We start from the raw sequence: 20,243 nt of genomic DNA, 5'->3' as shown, positions 1-20,243 counted from the left end.
GGGGGGGGAAGAAAAAGCGCAACCAGAAAACTCAATTTGTATCGGACACTGGTGCAAAATATGACTTTTTTAAACTTCATTATGTCTAGATGTCAAATTTCCACCGGTAATTTCTCAAGCAGGAAAAGATCATCAGTGAAGGAAGAAAGCAAGCACGGAATTAGATATGAAACAACATTAATGAACTATAATGTAGCTGACTCCAGACGTGCCAACTCTGATGCTCCACTGTTCCTCATAAGACAAACATTTAGTGACTCTCCAACCATGACCCACAAATTTGGTATTTCTGGTTATGATTTTCCACTTTGAACTATAGAAGTTGAATTACATGAATTTAAAATGTAATTAGTGACTTTGGTGGGTGCAGGTATCAGACAGGCCCAACACCCTGCTCAGCTACTTGTACATAAACAGCAGAACCAATGTAAGGCACAGCTGAAGTCTCAAGACATCTATGTGCATCCCCACTTCTTTCAGCTCCCTGCAAAGTATGTTCCATTGTATAATCATTTTCTGCCTCTGCAAACAAAGCAGTACTTCTGTTAAGCAAAGCTTTGCTCTAACGTGTTGGTACAATGTTTTTTACTCATCTTTGGGTTCAGCAGTTGGTTCCCGAGATGCTGTGATTATCATTTTGCTCACACAAGGCACAATGATCGTACCCAGAAGGGTGAACGCGCATCACAAGAAGTACAAACCGTAACTTTCAGCACAACCAGCAGCAGCAGACATGGAGCAGCACCACTTCATTCGCCTGAACCTCACAAATAACCAATATAGCACCAAAGTTGCACAACAGTACTTCAGAAGAGCCATGACGGCAACTCAGACCAGGCCTAACGTGACTGTGGCCGCTGGCCTAAGTCTTGCCGCATATTGCACCAAGTGTGGCCTGGAAAATGCAGTGCTATAATCCCACATAATGAAGGGTTAAAGTACCAAAATATACAAAAAATAAAGTCAAGCACTGGCAGCAGTCATGCCTGAGCTGTTCCTGTATTTATAGCCACTTATAATTGCCACTGAAGAGACTTCTGCAGTTTAAGCAAAGCATTTCTTCACTTACTTCTGCATTCCAACCCTTAAACCGAAAGCAGTGTTGGGGTCTAGTGATTCAGAGGCAGTCTCAGATCAACCCAGTACATTCATAACACTGAAATCCTTGAAAGCTGAAGTTTCTGAGGCCTTTGAATAGCATGTACTAGAAACGTGGAAACGAGGCAAAATCAATTGCGGGAGCACCTATAAAATCTCTGCTGAGCCAGCCACAACACGGCAAATCCATCAGCACAGGATACAGGAGTTGGGTTGGGAAGGGAGGGAGGCAGGGCAGTAAGACAGACATTTATGGCAATGGGGTCAGTACTGAACTTGAAGCAAAATGCAGCTGGTAGCTCAAGATCATAGAATCACAGCATAGTTTGAGTTGGGTTGGAAGGGAGCTTAAAGCTCATCCAGCTCCAACCCCTGCCACGGGCAGGGACACCTTCCACTAGAGCAGGTTGCTCCAAGCCCCTGTGTCCAACCTGCCCTTGAACACTGCCAGGGATGGGGCAGCCACAGCTTCTCTGGGCACCCTGTGCCAGCGCCTCAGCACCCTCCCAGGGAAGAGCTTCTGCCTCAGAGCTCATCTCAGTCTCCCCTCTGGCAGCTTAAAGCCATTCCCCTCCGAGTGCATTCAACCCCTGAACACAATGCAGTGCTTGAAAGCATTCCCCTTGAGTGCATGTTATGTGCATTCAACAGCAGAGAGCTGAGGCTCAGTAGTTTTAATTGACTCTTGCCCTTTGCATTCTGTCTGCTTTCATCAGACTACAGCTCTGAGGGAAAAGCTTGTTACACTGTGCCTTGGGCATTGCTCTGCATTGTTGATAACAGATAATCAGAAATAGGCTTCTTGTCTGCAAATTTTAGATGTGGGTATTTTACATTGAGGTGTTTGATATGATGGCTGAGGATCCTGAGCAACTTCCTACCTGTTTATTCAATGCAACTATTTATAACATGCCCAGCTGTCTTCAAAGAGATCTTTTTAATAGATGAGCATTTTGGGCTGAAATCGAGCATGGCCACTGGTCCCCTTCTAAATCCCTGAAACCACATTTCAGGACCCAGCCAATTTTGTCTTGTTTAAAGAAAGAATCTCCCCAGCAGCTGCTTTCTGCATGCAGGAAGGTGTCTGGAGTCTGCAGTTCAGGGAAAGAATTAAACAGAAAAGGTATGTCTGTGCACGTTGTAGCTTGATTCAGGATAGGAGCCAGAACATAAGTTTGCAGAAATTTGATGGGAAGCACTAAAGAGCAAACACTCTCCTGTAATAGTGTATATGGAAACTCTTGTGGTCCAGGCCTTGTGGTTTCCCTGCATCAGCTTATTATTCACTGGGCAGTTTTTATATCAGTGTTTATAGAGATTCTTGTGGCAAATGTTCATCTTCCAGTGCCTAAAGGGGCTCCGGGAAACTTGGAGAGGGGCTTTGGACAAGGGCCTGTAGGGACAGGACAAGGGCAATGGCTTTAAGCTGCCAGAGGGGAGATTGAGATGAGCTCTGAGGCAGAAGCTCTTCCCTGTGAGGGTGCTGAGGCGCTGGCACAGGGTGCCCAGAGAAGCTGTGGCTGCCCCATCCCTGGCAGTGTTCAAGGCCAGGTTGGACACAGGGGCTTGGCGCAACCTGCTCTAGTGGAAGGTGTCCCTGCCCATGGCAGGGGTTGGAGCTGGAGGAGCTTTAAGGTCCCTTCAAACACAAACCAGGCTGGGATTCTCTAAGTTCTTTGTAATAGCCAATTCCAGTAACATGATTCAGTTCATTTACCCTCTTTCTCCCTCCCTTTGCTCCCAAGTTCTGCATTGTAAATGGTCTTACAACCCAGTACATTAACAGCCCAGAGAACAAGGTCTTTCCTGTTCTTAAGCAGCACTCCTCATTCCTCCTAAGCCATGCATAGCAGAGAGGTGGCTTATGCCGCCCTCAGCTCCAGCCACACCACGTAATTACTCCTCACCCACCGATGTGTGTCAGGGTGGAAGAGCAGCAATGACAAGGATTTCCGGCTGACAATGGCAGCCCTGTGACGTCCTGGCAGAGCCCCCGAGCAACACCCCGGATGCATACTCTGTACTTTATGGGCCCAGCTCTAATTATGAGAGAACAGAACTGAACACAGTCACATTGGTGCTCTAATTACTGGGGAGACAGAACAAGAGAGCAAAGAGAAGCCCAGGCAACAGCCAAAGATGCTTCAGTTCTCATGCGCTGCTTTACTCCCACACTGCTCTGGCTCAAGACATGTCAATGCACAAGCCACTGCAGCTTCAGCTCCGCTATCCTCGTCCAGCCAGGGTCCTACAGAACCTGCTGACTTGTTGATACATGACCTCTGTGATCTTTGGGACAACAGCAGCAAACTGAGACCGTATGAAAATTCAACAGATTCACTTCAGATTAATCTCCTTTCAGATCCTTGGCTGATCCACCTCCACCTCGCTGGCTGTCAGCTTTGATTCAACTCACCTCCGCCAGGGGAGCTGGAGCAGCAGAATTAAACTAGAAGACTGGAATTTGGAACAGGGCAGTTCCATGCTGAAAACGTTTGGAATTGAATGTGATGGAGCTGGATGTGATAACACAGCTTGGGAAGATGCAAGGAGATTAGCACGATGCTCAGGTTTCAGGAATGTCACGGGAAGGTCAGGCATAAATATACACAGAGCATCGTCACAAGGCAGAGCAGCAGCAGCGATAGCTGAAGGGTTTCTGTGACGGACACACTTCCAGTGCACACATAACCCAGTTCTCATTCTCACAGCACAAGAGCAGCAAGCCTGAAGTGCAGCCCATAAACCAAATCAGTTCTAGATGCAAAATCTACTGATGTCTCCACACAGTGAAACCAGCAAACTGGGTGTCCTGTTTTTCCAGCACCGTCTCCACCACTGCACAACTATGTTCTAAGATAGGCCTGATTTTGCATCCAGGTGAACTAAAACCTGACAGACAGACACATCCCAGCTGACCACGGACAAGGGAACCATCAAAAACGTGTTCCCAAGCTGCCCACATGAACACACACCTTCAGTAAAGAAAAACAGCATACAAGTGGAGCTTTGGCTTGGTTAGGTTTTATAACACAGGGTTTCTTGGTGTTCAGGTGTGGTGGTTTTTTTCCCTTCAAGTAAGGCACAAATATATGCATCCTTCAGTTGTTTTGGGGTTTTCTGTTCATTGGTTTTCGACTGTAGGATGTACCAAACTACTTGGCACCCACAAAGGTACAATTCCCCTTTCACAACTGACTTCTTTTCTTTGCAGCAAAATGAAATAAAACTGATCAGATGCACCACAGGAAAGTCTTATGGATTTTCTCCTTCCCTTTATGAATAAAGAACAATGTGATTCTTCCCCAGCTGACTATATGGGAGGACACTCATTATAGATGAACATTAGCACCACAAGTATTGTCTGGGAGTAAGTGATTTCAAGACAGCAAGATGACAACTTGTGCTTCAGAAGTGTGAATTTAGATGCTTAGCTGCTGACTAAGGCAGATTCAACTGCCTGTTATTGTGATTCCTTTTTGGAACAGTAGGAGTAAAGTTTTGGAATGTTCTGTGCACTCTCAATTTCAGAACCATGCCCGTCTGTACCCAAAGGGATATGCCCAATTTAAATACAGGGTCACAACAGACAAATTATGTGCAGAAAAACAAACCCATACTCCCTGAAAGGAAGAATGCTGTACATACTCAGCAGATTAGTTTAGACTTAGGACTCTAAAGCACCTTACCATAAGCATAAAGTCGCTTTGGATAAAGCCCCTCTTTGACTTGATGCACTGAAGCAAACCCCAAAGTGAGCAGGGAAACAGGCACTGGTGACACTGCAGCCACCACTGACACCAGGGAACAGCTACAGCCAACACAGGAGACAGATACGGAACCAAAAGGGAATGCGACCCTCAGCATGAGATGACATCGCACTGCCAACAACATGGCACCAGCAGGAGAACATGCCAGGGTCAAACCTTCCCAACAGCTGCTCCCCAGGGAGCTGTGCAGGAGGTTGGAACTGGAGGAGCTTTAAGGTCCCTTCCGACCCAAACCAGCCTGGGACTCCATGATTATGTTTTGGTTTACCTCTGCACACCAGTATTGCTTGTCAGGTGAGTATTTAAACAACATTATCTAAGGAGAGTTCCTGCCAACCCGACACTGAGCTTACTTCTCCCAGCAGTTTCACATACACAAAACTAAGTCAGAGCAGAGCACCTTTGAAGTCCAAAGAATAAAAGATCTGAACTTGTCACAGCGTCGGTCGTTCACACGGATGAAGTAACAAAGATCTGCTTCATAAAGAAGTTCATCAATTTCTTCAATATGTTGTTTTGGTTTTAATTTCATTTTATTTAGCACACAGCCCTCTCCCTGCAGAAGGCAGTGCCAGAGCCCCTCAGCAAGAGGCAGGAGCTGACAGAGCCCAGGTCAGAGTTACAAGCACAAGGAAGTAGCAGTTGTAAAGGCAGCACTTTGCTCTTGCAATCCCAGTACAAACAGTTGATTCTCTCTAATCAAAAGGCACCAAAACTAAACATGACAAGAACTGAGACTCTGCCAGCACCACCACAGCAGAGGCTCAGGCCTGTCGCATCCAGCTGCAGACACCCTGTGCAACATCTGCTGAGCCAGGGCTGCTTAGGAGCAAGCATTAAAGAGGGCATCATAGAATCAGAGAAATATTGCCCACAAAGTTTTCTCTTTGAAGAGACTACAACACTGTTCCTCACTACATCAAAAAAATCTACATACTGTCCGCAAAGCTCTTCAGTTTTGGGTCCTTGAAGGAAAAGCAGCAGTGATCATCAAAACCAGAAAGCTGTGTGAAACTGTCCAACGTTTCAGGAAGCTTTGTTACCAAAAACCCAACACCCCTCATGCTGCACCCAGGAGCTGGATAACATCCAGCAGCAGGTATGTGCAGGATCACTCCAGAGCTCCTGCAATGCCCTTTACCAGTACTGTAACTCCAGGGAATGAGACTCTGTAACAGAACAGGATCCAGTACACTGATCTCTGTAACACTAACCCGTATTTAAACTCAGTGCAAGTAATTCTTGTTTTATGTTACCCACTCGACAGCAGCACTAGCTTGTGCAACGGAGAGCACTATCAACACGACGCAAACATCTGCCTTGGGAAAAACACACTCTAACATGCAGGATGCAGCTGGCAATGGAAGCATTCCTAATGTGTGAGTGTAAAGCTCCAAGAGATCAAGTGCTTTGCCCTCATCACAGAACCCCAGACTGGTTTGTGTTGGAAGGGACCTTAAAGCTCCTCCAGCTCCACCCCCTGCCATGGGCAGGGACACCTTCCACTAGAGCAGGTTGCTCCAAGCCCCTGTGTCCAACCTGCCCTTGAACACTGCCAGGGATGGGGCAGCCACAGCTTCTCTGGGCACCCTGTGCCAGCGCCTCAGCACCCTCATCATTTTAAAAGGTATCCTGCAATGGTCCAGGACACCTGCACCAAATCAGAACACAAAGTGTTTCAATGGAGACCTACAGCAACCTTTAATACAACAATGTGCAGAGGGCAGAATAAACCTCTAGAGCTGTTGAAGGGGGAGAGAACCACCTTTGTACAATCGGAATGCAATCAAACCTATAATCTCAAAACCATTCAGCAATTTTAACCTCTGCATAACATTTGCAGGAACACAATCGTGCTTCTGTGCTCCAGAGCTAAACCGGGATTATTTCATGGCCTAAGTACCCCGGCATCTGTGCCTGATGGAGCTTGGCTCCCGAGTCAATCCCTGCTTTGGCAGTTTCAGGCTTCCCAATTGAACTCTTAAGAGCAACAGGTCTGACAATACCAGAGTCACTGTTGCATTTCAAAGCAAACATACATAAAACTTGATGTAACTAACATTTAAAACCAGCCCTGTCTGCTAATACACCCAGTGACATGTAGGACAATACCTCATCCACAAGCAGCCACATGTGGCACCCAGTCAGGGCACTGGGCAAGGCCAGCTTCAACCCACTGCCCCGAGGGAGCCAAGCAGCAGAAAGCAGAGTTTATGCAAACCTGAGATGTGTGTATCAAAACATTGCTGTAAATGAAATATTACTTTGAACTGCAAGTCAGCTGATCAATGCCTGGATTTGCACAATGAACCAAATTCTCACACATTTACAGCAAGATGGATCAAAATATGAAGAAAGTTATTAGTTGGCAAAAAAAAAAAAAAATCTCATCAATTTGATGTGTTCCTAGCACATTTGAGTCCTTACAGAATTACCCCATCTTTAGTGTTCCAAGGACTTCCATGGCACCTGCATGCACCACCCCTCACATAAAGCCTTTCTCCAGCGTAAGTCACCTATGGCTACAACTTCAGCATATCCCAGCTCATTCATCACCACCTATACTAAATAAATCCACACTGGTGAAACAGACTCCACCAAGACTGATTAGATAAGCATTGCTTGTAAAAAACCACCGCACAGAAGCAATCCAGCAGTAAAAAACCTGGATTGTCTCCAAGAATACAACAGGACTCGTGACATTTGGATCCCACCTTCTCCTCACCAGCAGAGACAAAACCCCCGTAAGAAACCAGCCGCTGCCTGACAGCTCTTTTCAGAAGACCAAGCTTTATGTGGTCACTAAGATCAGGGAAAGCCAACAGAGCATATTAGTCCATTCAGAAGGAAACTAAATAGCTGAGATACAGCGTGTCCCTTCGGTGTCCAACTTGTCACATACACCCCTCATGTGCTGATTACCCAGGGCAGAGCTCAAGTGCCCATTGCTATGGTACAAATTAGACTTACTCAGACTTGGGCAGATGTCAAGTAGAACAAGGCACCCTCATTCAGCCTGTCTGGAAGAAAAAAGCACAGGGGATGCATGTGCATCCCTGCTTTGGGTCAAGTACTTTATTTCCACAATTCTAAGTTCAATATTATGCAATATATTTAGGAATTCATGTTGTTTGAAGTTTATGAATGCAGGAGTCAATACTACTAAATAGGGAAAGTTTCATTGTACATTCTTACTTTATTAGCAAAGCCACTTTTTAACTTAGTAGCCTAAATTGCAGTATGTATTTCAAGCCCTTTAAATCTTCTGCATGAGCATTCAAAAGGTAAACCACTTTTCCACTTCTATCCAAAAACACCACACATGCAGAAGTGCACAGTAATTACCATGATAAGAACAGCAATGAGTAAATAGCAATTTCCATTATATACCCCCCTGACTGTATATAACTGTATAAATACCCCTCACAGAAACAGATATTACAGCACAGAGGTTAAAACCAAGTTTATGACCACGCAGAAATGTGAAAAAAAAGAAAAAAAACAGTTCCTGCACCTCCACCCTGCAACAAGGAGTAAACTCTATTCAATTCCCAAACTACCCATGTTCACCCTCACAATAGTCCCAAAAGAACTCATAAAACCAGGCAGACAGACATTACCTGTTACTGCAGCTACTAATGCTGGCACAGAGGAGCCTTAATGTAGGCAAATCCAGAAGTACTCTTCAGGGGGTGTCACTGGCCATAAGCCTTATCCGCTCCCTTAAGCATCAGAGCACAACCTGCCCCAGCCATATGCTGAACCTGTGAAGACTGCTGTGCAACTGAAAGGTCCTCAGCAGCAGCCATCTGCACAACTCCAGTGCCAGCCCCACAGAATAAGGGGGTGTCCTATTTTTCAGAGCCTTTTCTGAAAATTACCACATAGAGTTAACATCTGTAAATACACTCAAAGAAACCTATTCTGTCTGATCAGTAACTGTGGCATCACTATGGAAGTATTTCAAGTATGTACTTGGAACATTAACACCTAAACTACATTTCTTGTTAAAAATAAATAAGTAATTAAGAAGGAGATCAATCAAGTTCCAATTTTATGAAGCTCATAACCACAGAATTATGGAATAGTTTGTGTTGGAAGGGACCTTAAAGCTCATCCAGTGTCCTCATGGGCAGGGACACCTTCCACTAGAGCAGGTTGCTCCAAGCCCCTGTGTCCAACCTGGCCTTGAACACTGCCAGGGACAATAACAAAGATACCTTATAGATAAAAGGAAGTTATTTCTCACCTGCAAGTTTTTCCAAGCTCTGTAGAGTGATACCCATCCAGTGTGTAAACATGCACCCACCTAACACACTGCAGCTGTCTAAAGTACATCAAACTTCCGCAAGCCTGCACAGATCAGGCCACACAACTTCTACTTCCTCCCTCCCCACTTACACCTTCCAGAAAGCTACAGCAAGAGTTTGAAGAACTTTTTTTTTGGCTATGAAAAAGCTCTTTTGTCCTAAGGAAGCAGCTTAGGAAGTTGAAACAAAAACATCTGAACCAAACCAAGCGTTTGGTCCCCTCACTGCTAACTGCTAAAATCTCTGCTATTGAGTTTGGAGAATTCTAACACAAACACTTATAACAAGAGTGTCATCCATGAAGGAAGCAGCCTAAGGAGGTAGCAGACCCCTGAGCAAGTCCTACCTGACTTACTGCCAAAACAAGCCTGTCTCAGAGGCAGACCAGAGCAGTTCGAGGAGCTGCAGAAGGAAGCTCTACCCATGAGTTCATGCAGGGACTCTGCTTGAGCCCTGACCAGAACCTGAAACCAAGGAGAACGTTTGCCATGACCAAGGAATCAACTAATGCACTGCTCTGGTTACTCACAAAAGGTATCACAGAACATAATTTTATTACAAATATGAATCCTTATTCCTAGAAGTGACATTATTAAATAATAGTCCCCATTATCACTGTTACTCAGCCAAAGGTGGCAAAGTCTTTCTGTGCTCTGGCCACCAGACAGTGATCTCCAGGTCAGAGTAAATCAAATGGACACTGTCTCCTGGGTAAGTCAGCTGGATCAGCACAAGGATTTCTCCTGCTGCTTCATAAAGAACCCATAACCTGGCCAGGACACAGTTAGGAAGAAATCCTCCCACAGCCTTCCTGAACTGGCAAGCAGAGCCTGGAGGGAGCCAAGGGAAAGATGAGTACAAGCCAGTATTGTCTGGAAGCATTTTTTCTCTTGACTGAAAGGAAGACAAACTACCAGCCCCTATTTGCACATGCAGAACCTCATCCCAGAATGAGGAAATTCATCATTATGGACATTTTTTTTTAAGTACTTACTAAATCACAAAACCAATCTCTATGCAAAGGGCTCCAGGATGAGGGAAGCCTAAAAACCACTTAAACCCCTTCTCTTTAAATTTGGTCACAAAAAAGACAAATACCACATTAAAAACCCAAACTGGTTCCTACCTAGGAGTTTAAGCAATTATTAGCTAAGTAGTTAGTAGTCTATTATAAGAAAGTCTATTTTTCAATTAAAACCCCCATAATTTTCATGGTGTAGGATTAATACTAAAATCAGAAGTGGAGGAGCCTGAGGTAACAGCAGTTCTTTAACTCAAGCTCTTCAGTGGCAAGAAAAGCACTATGAAAAGCTGTCCACAAAGGCACCATTCTCCTGGATAATTATCAGAACAAAGCAGTAGCTCCAGAGTATCAAAGCTTATGGTTTAAAAGGAAGCACTCGAGACTGTATTACTTGTATTTTACTTAAAAAACAAAATAAGCATGAAGACTACCATGGAAAATCCTAAAATAACACACTGCTTTAATTCCCAACTGTTCCTGCTCTGTGCACTGGGACTAACTGCCCCGGAGGAAAGAGCTGGCTGATGATGAGGCTGCAGCACTAGAACCAGCCTATTTGTGGAGTCCATCTGACAAGTAAGACATTGCATCACCTAATTGTGATCATAAAAATGACCTTGTTTCCACAGAAGTAAATCCTTTAAGTATTTCTCTAGCTACAGTTATGTTCTGCTATAGAGGTTCTTCCTTTCCTGCAGTATTTTGGGAGTACAGTTCAAGTGCGTGCTTCCAGAATAACTTTGTGTTCCAGCAGACAGGAACTGAAAGCTTTCAGGAAAGCTGCTATTGAGTGTTATTTTCATCTCTTTTAGAGCAAATGTATCAGACTTCTAATCAAAACTAAACAAGGACAAGAAAGTGACAACAAACTGCTACGCAGAACAGGCAGGACCTGTAAGCTTGAGAGAGGAGCTTCTGTAAGTTAACCCTAGTACAGGCTCCCCATATACCCAATGTCAGGGGGTTTACTGTGTCTAGAACACATTGAATACTCAACAGCAAAAGCCCTTGGAGGACAGATCACTCCAGCAAAGCTCAGTGTCACGGTTTATCAGTTCTGAAGCCACTCACATTCTAGCGCTCTGCCTTCCAGCTCTTCCTGGAAACCACAGACAAAGCTGACTGTTGAAATAAAGGGCTTCATATTCACAGCTTTCTAGACCCAAATGAAACTGTTGGGCAAATTGCACAGTTATTCTGAGATAGGGGAAAAAAGAATGGTCATTCCCACACAGGTATTTTGGGCTTTTTAGAAAGCCCCCATCAGATACTCACAAAGTGTCTCTCCACATCATCTCTGGTACGTGGAAATACCTCCTCTGCTCCTCATGCACCTGCGGTCAAACAGAAAAGAACTGAGGCAGAGTCACAGCCAGCCCGACACAGCCTCTGCCTCTCAGCCCCCATGGATCCTCACAAAAGGAACCAAGATCCATTCTGAGCATTCACACGCAACATGGCTTTTCCCCCTCTTCACTTTGGCCAGTGAAATGACAGAGATAAAGGAGCACAAAAGAAAGGAAACTGCTTGTTTGCATGTATCCCACTGCTCCCTATGCAGGATCAAGGCTGAGTTATGAAAAGCAATCAAGGGAACAGGGAGCACATGCCCTAGATTTTTGAAATAATCTCCTGGTTTAACCCAGTAGTTCCTGAGCCTGCCTGTCCCATGGACAGTTCACTGGAACAGAAGCTCCGACTCATTCAAGCCACATTCACAGCTCATTATTTATGTGCAAGATGTAACCACATTCATTTGTGCAGAAGAGGCCAAAATGTTAATGAGTTTCAGTTTTAAGATCTAATGGAGTTGATAAAAAAAATTCCTTGTGCCATTTTTTTGTGCCTCAAGAGTGTGATATCCCACAGCCATTAACCAAAACAAATGACTACAGACTATATCCCAGTTTGTGAACTCGTGCTTCCACTTGACGGGACAGTGAGAAAGTTGTCATTGAACTGAAATGTTACATCATTAACAGCAAGTGCTGCAAGACATAGAATCACAGAACCCCAGAATGGTTTGTGCTGAAGGGACCTTAAAGCTCCTCCAGTTCCATCCCCTGCCACGGGCAGGAACACCTTCCACTAGAGCAGGTTGCTCCAAGCCCCTGTGTCCAACCTGGCCTTGAACACTGCCAGGGATGGGGCAGCCACAGCTTCTCCGGGCACCCTGTGCCAGCGCCTCAGCACCCTCACAGGGAAGAGCTTCTGCCTCACAGCTCATCTCAATCTCCCCTCCGGCAGGTTAAAGCCATTCCCCCTCATCTTGTCACTAACACTAAATAAGTGTTAGTAGCTCACAGTAAATTTCTGCTGTACCCAACAAAACCAGACCCGAATTCCCAAATACATCAGTTTCACCTCCTTCCAGAGACTGCTGAACACATCGGACTGGCCAAACTCTTTACATACAGCCAGGACTACCTCTAACAACTTTAATCTGCTGCCTAGTTTCAAAACAAAAGCTGATACACTGAAATCCCTTCTATCTGTGTATGTCCTCCCTCCCCTGAAGGTTGCTCCGGGATGAGGTTTTAGCAGAACAGCTTATGTTACCTGCTCACATTACTCTGCTTGGGAGGGAAAGCTGAGCCAGATACACTGCAAGGTGAAAGCTGAATATGTCTTCTTTTAAGATTTGGGGCATTGGTTTAAAACCCACTGCTGGTGGGGCAAGGGAGCAGCCTCTCTGGAGCCACGTGGCTGGGCTGCAGTACAAAATCATGAGAAATGCTACAGGTAATGTTTGCTTTCTCCTGTCCACAGGAGACCAAAGATTACAAAAACACATAGGACAGGATGAACAAGCTGATACACACAAGTTCTACAACTGGCAACGGATGGATTTTCTTCCAATAAAGTACAAAATTCAGCAAGTGCATGAGGAATACTTACCAGGTCTCATTACCACCAAAATCCAGACAGTTCAAATTCCATGACAGACATCAAACTTTTCATCCTCTGAAAAGCTGTAGTTAACTTTCACCTTTAATATCCTCCCCACTGATTCCACGTTTCCAGCACCCAGCTAGGAGACATTCACACCTCCACTTACAACTGCAGAGCTACCACCTCCATAGACAGGACACGTCTGATCACCAGCACTGACCTGCCTCACCCTGCCAGGAGCTGGGAGATGAATTTCTCACTGCTCTGCAGATTCCTCAGGTCCCTGGTTTGTGGTGTTGCTCTTGCTGCTGCTGTTACGACACTGGCCCAGGGTGCCCAGAGAAGCTGTGGCTGCCCCATCCCTGGCAGTGTTCAAGGGCAGGTTGGACACAGGGGCTTGGAGCAACCTGCTCTAGTGGAAGGTGTCCCTGCCCGGGGCAGGGGGTTGGAGCTGGATGAGCTTTAAGGTCCCTCCCAACCCAAACCACTCTATTATTCTAGGATAATCTGTCTCTAAATACAGAGAAGTATATGCCTAAGAAGGCATTTTTATTGTACAAGTAGAGTGTAGAATAGCCTGATGTATGCAGCTGCCAGCATGAACTTTGGATGTGTTTCTGGATGTTAGCATAGCCTCAAGGCTTTTATAGTAGGCAGAGTTGCATTGCAACAGAACAGCATTAACATGTATCAAATATCACCTGATAATCAATAATTAACAAGTAAAACTATTACTATTCTCCACCCTCAAACTAGAAGTATATAAATATTTAGACATTTTCAATAAATTTCAAGTCCACACATAAAGCAAACCCCATGTCTTAGACTACAGAAGCTACCACTTTGCTTCAGTCAACCAAGGTACTGCACTGTGAAAAACCCAGTGTCATAAAGGAAGTCAATAAACTGTTGAAATACAACTCCAGGTAGCAGAACAGATCTTATCCTAATGGAGATTTAGTGACTGTATTAAGTGAAGAAGTTTTCCCCATGAAAAAGAAATGCTCCCCTGCTCGTGAACTGCGATTACACCATGGCCTTTGTTAATGTACTTCCAAAATATGTTCAATAAAAATTACTCAACCTATTTTAGGAACACAATAAAAATGCTTCAGCGTGTTCACACAAGCTTCAGAGTCTTCAGTAACACTTTATGTATAAAACACAAGCTCCTCAGTATAGTATTTCACTCACAGAGGAGGAGAAAGTTCCCTGGGGACAACTGAAGCATTAATACACTGCTTATACAGCACACCAAGAAAACACCTGCACTTTGAAAGGGACCACAGGCAGCAGGGAAAGGTTCTGCCATCCTGGGTGCCCCTAGATGATGCTCTCAACATTGGGAGCTTCCACAATGACAGTACAACAAAACCCAGCCTCATGGAAAGAACAGACAAGAGCAGCTCCTTACACAGCAATCCCAACCTGGACCAAAGAAGAGGGGGCTAAGAGAAGGCACGCTGAAGCCGGGTCATGGGGAGCTTCTCCTCACCCAACACCCCAAGTCCTACTCCTCAGGGTGGCTCCATCCAGTCTCCCCCAGCCTGTGTCTGTGCTGGGGATTGCCCTGACGCAGGGGCAGGACCTTGCACTTGGCTTTATTGAACTCCATGAGGTTCACATGGTCCCACCTCTCCAGCCTGTCCATGTCCAGACTATAACACAAGCATCCTCCATGCCACTCCTCTGTCAAAGGCACGGTGGGCTTCTGTCTCCGTGGGTATGACCAGATGAAGGTTTTTAATCATGGTCTCTCAAGAGCCCTGCCAGTACAGAGTTACAGCTCGTAGCCTACCTGGATTGCTCTTGAGGAGTAAATGCCACAGATTTAGAGGCATCAACTAAACACTGTTCTGGAAGGGTTGATGAAAAGCCTGAAAACAACTGATCACAGCAGGAGGTGAAATCCTGTGAAGCTTCCTAATAGAACAACTTACTCATCAGTAAACTGAAATCTTCCAGTGTTCAGAAGTGACTTTTGGGCAGCCAACAGACACTACCTAACAATAACAGCAAAGAAGCTCACAATATGAAAGCCCACTCTCTCATTTTCTGCTGTAAAACCTTCTGGTGTCCCTCTCCTATATCACACACCAGAGCATCACCACCTGCTTCACCAAGGAACTGAATCCATCGTATTTCCTTAAGCTACCATTCAAGCATCCATGTGACAAGGCACCTTGGAATCACTTTCCACTAAACTCTTGAGTCTTCCCACCTGCTGTTACTTCCATCAACCTTATGGTACCCTTTACCTTCACCTAAACCACTTCCTTGGAAAAAAAAAAAGATCTACATATGCAAATAGAGGCCTGGGAAAAATGCTTTTGGATCAGGTTAGTCAGCATGATTCCAAACACCCATCACTGGCAGCAAGTTACTAGCTCTGGAGTGCTGTTCGTGGGTAAAGGTGGAAGCTCAGGGAACACAAGGCTGCAGATCAACTTAAAAGGCATCACTTCTTTGCTTTCTAACAGCTACTTTGAGCATACCTTAAGAGGAGACAGCCACTGAACTGATGGTGCAGGAAACACCAGGCCATGAGGCTAACCAGAGCCCAGCATCGCACACACTGCTCCCTGGCTTACAGTGACATGAGAGCTGAGCAAGACGTATTTCACATCTTTACTTAGTAGCATGTGGACATGTTCTAACACTAAAGGATTAACAGCCAAGATGAGGTTTGGATTTCTAATGCAGCTTGTCCTAGAAATGGCCATTAAGAACCTCTCAAACACGAGGGCCTTGAACACCAGTACAACAGCAGCCCAGCTCCTTTGGCTCCAATAACCACCTCAAAAGAGAAGCCAAAAGCTACACAACTTTAGGTAACTGATTGGCAAGAAACAAAAACCCAAGATCATTCTGGATGTCACAACTTGTACCAAGAATCATTTCCATCCTTAAAATCCCTCTTAACCACACTGCACACGCACGATTATTCTCTGATGTTACGTTTGTTCTTGACTCCACAAGAATCACGAGGTTTTGTCAGAGCAAACCTGTGAGCAGCCAAGTTCCCTCCTTACCTTTCAAAGGGTGAAGGTTGCTAAACAGGACATTTTTAAAGGAATGAATGCTTTACCTCCAAGCAGCACAGTTTGAATTATTAGCTCAGGCTATCCGGGCTCAGGAAAAGTCAACTGAAGCTTTGGCTGCATCCTGGTAAGATTTCACAGCCACTCGATAATCTACAAATATTTACCTTCTCAGCTAAGCTCAACAAGCTTCTCAAGAAGCTGAAAGCAATCAGTCTTACAGGATCTCCCTGTGTTCCGTACACTAGGGTGCACAAAGAACTGACCAGCTTCCTGAGTCTTTATCAATTGTTCTAACAACCGACCTAAGGCTACACAATTTGCTCCCCAGCAATTTAACAATTACAGTATCTCATCAGAGGAGAAGGCTGAGCTTTTCGAGCCATGAACACTGCCAGTCGGTCAGGCAGCCCTGGGTAAAACACTGCTTCCATGGAGGAATTCAACGACACGGTCAAAGAGCTCTACAAACGAAAATGCAATTTTTCATGTGAACATTTGCATGTTAAGCACTTCAACTGCTGTGTAGATAAAAGAGTTCCCAAGAACTGGTCATTTCCAATTGTCTACTTCCAAATCATGATATTTAACAATACAAAAGCCGTCTCATTTCTGTCCTAGCCAAAGCTGACAAATAGCATCAGCAGCATCTGCTGAACATTTGCACTTTACCAGCACACTACTCACCCAGTCTCTCTTAAGTCATCTATTTTGCACTGGGAAGATTCATCAGAATAATTTTCAATGCATCAATTGATGTAAGGATGCCTCCTGCAACATCTGCAACGGGCTATGTGAAGAATACAGAGCACACACATACAGGAATACTTCTGTATCCTTCAAACTAGAAAGTTTCAGGCTACCGACAAGACAAAAATATCTGAGTATTTTGATCAACACAAGAATACTGTTAAAAGTGGATGCTTTCTTGGATAGATAAACCATTTTATCGACATCTATGGAATCCTAAGTTTCCTAGAAAGAAGTCAGATATGAAGGGTCAGACAAAGACCTACTCAGCCAGGCTCCCTGTCAAACAGCTGCTGATCCAGGAGCAGCCAGAGTAGGACAACACTGCACCATAGCAGCCTTCCCCCCTCCAAAGCCTTCCCAATATTGTTTCCCAAAGAGCGTTCCCTCCTGAGCCACCCCTCCACTGATGCACTGCCTCTCTCCTGCCTGAAAAGCTGGGATCACATCCACATCCAGCTACACAACATGTTGCCTAGTTATGTTAATGGAACAGGAGCAGTTGCACCGGGGTTTAGCCGTTAGTAAACACGATTATTTGCATACACAAAGCATCTCAACTTTCTTACTGTTCATGGCAGGATCCCAGGGCTATGTTTCGCCATTCCCAAGTGGTCCAGGTTAATTTTGACATCTAGAACAAGGTTCAGGAAAAGAAAAAACATTGTCACACACATTTGCACACTGTTATTCACTGTAGATGTTATTGTAAAGAACTGCAGGGTACAGCATCTCCCACAGAGTTAACTATTGGCTTCTGCAGCTCTTTGAGCTCCATCTCCACTGTTAGTGGAAAATTGGATAGCCCCACTTCTTGCCTGGAGGGAAAGTTCACATAACTCACTGCAGATCTGTGGCACCCTGCTCTTTTCCATGTATACAGAGTGTTTCAGACCCAATTCTGCAAGACCACAGCTTCAAATAAAGACCAGTTTTAACAATAGTGCAGAAGAAAGAAACTCAGAGCTCGTTTCTGCTTTCAGGCTACTCAGTCTCTCTGTGTATCTACGAAGCAGAGCCACCATTTCATGTAAGTCACTAAATGCACACAAGTCACAGGAGGGACACAAGTCCTAACAGAAGTAACACCTTCATCATGACATGAAGCCAAGCTTTTGGATGGCTGGAAGCCATTGGCTGAGCTTGCAGGAAGAGCACCAGGCACAACGGGCTTGGAATGGCACCAAGCTGCAGGATCAGGGAGGAGACACTGCTTTGATTTTTAATGCCAGGAAGACAGCGTGTCCCACTGACAAGGGGAAAAGCAAGCAGTTACCCCAGCACGCAGGGAGTGAGTAACAGCACTGTTGTCTGCAATGGCTGTCATGTGTTCAACCATTCCAACGTAAAGCAGAGTGAGGAAACATGGTGATAACACCACTGCTTCTGCTTCCTCTGCATTTCTGCTCCAAAAAGAAGGAAGTTGTTTAGTCTGGAGAAGAGAAGGCTCAGGGGGACCTATCGCACCCCACAACTACCTGAAAGGAGGTTGTAGTGAGGTGGGGTCAGCCTCTGCTCCCAAGGAACAAGGGATGGGACAAGAGGAAACGGCCTCAAGCTGCCCCAGGGGAGGTTTAGCTGGAGCTGAGGAACAATTCCTTGCCCAGAGGGTGCTCAGGCATTGGAACAGGCTGCCCAGGGCAGGGCTGGAGTCACCGTCCCTGCAAGTGCTCACACCCCGGGTAGCCGAGGCCTCAGTGCCAGGGGTTAGTGGTGGCCTTGGCACTGCTGGGTCCGGTTGCACTGGAGGAGCTTAAAGGTCTTTTCCAACCTGGTTGATTCTATAATTCTACAGTTGAAGCAACCCATCTGCTGACACACAAGGATCACTGATGGAATAACTCAATGAACAAACTATTTTCTCAATGTCAAGCCCCTGCCAAACAATAAAAGAACAGTAACAACAACATCACACAGGAAACCACAGCTTAACCAACAGTAACAGATAAAAAGCACTATGGGACGTCCAAGCTCCTGAACCAAAATCTAAGGGAGTTACCTTAAGATTTGTGAGGCTATTGCAGCTTATTTCATGAAGCTTTCTTCCTTTTATGCTCCTCCTTGAAAAGTGTCAGATTATTTGGCTGTTTACATATGCACATCTATGCATGGAGCCATCAGAAAGGCCCATGTTCCAGAATTCAAATATTAAGGTGTCAGGAACGAGACACACACTTCATCAGGAACCCTCTTACTCAGACCATCATGGCAAAGCAAGCCAGAGAGGTAAGTTGTTAGGAAGTTGTTTGTGATGGCAAGAAGCCCTCTGAAGCCAGGAGGAGGACCCAGGCTTCCCCCCATCCCCTGCAGGGCACTCTCCAGAACCTGCATCCCGGCAGTGCCGGGCAGGCTACTCCAGTGACGCACGCAGCACCACACTGCAGGGCTTGTGAGAGGCTCCGGGTGATGGAAACCTCGCACAATGTCAGGCTTGTTCCACACATCTGGGATGGCCCCGACACAGTGAAGTCAATACAAAGACAGCGTTTCTTCCTCCAGCCCACTCTTTTTTCCTCCCCCTGTTTCTTTTTCCACCATTATTTATCCCTGACTCCCCATTCGGAACTGTGAAGTGTTGCCATGCAACCTCTGCTCTGGCACATTCACACTTCCCAGCCAAACCCTCTCCTACTGTTAATTTTCCTAATGAATAAACAATCTGAACTAATAATGGGAGCTGGTGATAACCACAGCGGAGACTTCTCTGTGGGGAAGGCAGGACACTTCCCCAGCAACCCCACAGCACATCCCACAGCACCCGCCAGCACTGCTGGAAGAGGGTTAGCACAACTGCCCTCCCCATGAACCATGTCTGTTTCTAACCACTCTTCTTTCACTCCACACCAGCAGATCGCTACAGCCCAACCAGGAAATACACTCATTCCCTCACAGGATCATGAACTGGGATGCTCTGACTTCCCCCATCATCACAGAAGCCACATTTCTGCCTTTTGAGCAGCCTTTTAGCCTGTGACCATCTGCCCTGGGTTTGGATCTCCTCCTCTAGGAATATCTGTGTCATGGAGAGCTCAGCACCTTCAGCTGCTTGTCCCTGCTCCATTGCACAAGGCTGGCAGCAGACTTGCTCCCAAGGACTTTCAAACCTAGTTACACAGGATACAAAGAATGATTCTTCAGGCTATTTAAACCACTCCAGTTATTTGGGTTGGCATTCTGCAGAAGAGCTCACATAACTGTCTAAGCTGCCTGAGGCAAGGTTTACAGCCCCCTTACTGAAACACTTCCTCCTTCTACACACCAGGAACGATGGCCAACAGCAAAACCAGACAAGAAGCCCCTGCCAGCATCCCAAAAGAAACACGGGCTGCTGGCACACTGACTGTCATCACCCAAGGAA

The 20,243-nt window shown here is 45.6% G+C and overlaps 1 protein-coding gene across 1 annotated transcript in view; it reads right to left on the bottom strand.

Moving 5' to 3' along the window:
• LOC104413431 (kelch-like protein 13) overlaps nucleotides 1-17,440 on the bottom strand; it is a 53,846-nt gene extending 36,406 nt beyond the window's left edge. The window contains exons 1-2 of the mRNA XM_010024425.1: nucleotides 17,432-17,440; nucleotides 11,478-11,536 (exon numbers count right to left, since the gene is read on the bottom strand). Coding sequence (XP_010022727.1) covers nucleotides 11,478-11,536; nucleotides 17,432-17,440 — 68 coding nt within the window. The remainder of the gene's footprint in view (nucleotides 1-11,477; nucleotides 11,537-17,431) is intronic.
• Between the last annotated feature and the right edge of the window lie 2,803 nt (nucleotides 17,441-20,243).

Source organism: Nestor notabilis, unplaced genomic scaffold (genome assembly GCF_000696875.1).
Source record: "Nestor notabilis isolate BGI_N333 unplaced genomic scaffold, ASM69687v1 scaffold6431, whole genome shotgun sequence".
In the NCBI taxonomy this organism is placed as follows: Eukaryota; Metazoa; Chordata; class Aves; order Psittaciformes; family Psittacidae; genus Nestor; species Nestor notabilis.
Note: the sequence above shows the minus strand (reverse complement) of the source record. Positions and strands in the feature narration are given on the sequence as shown.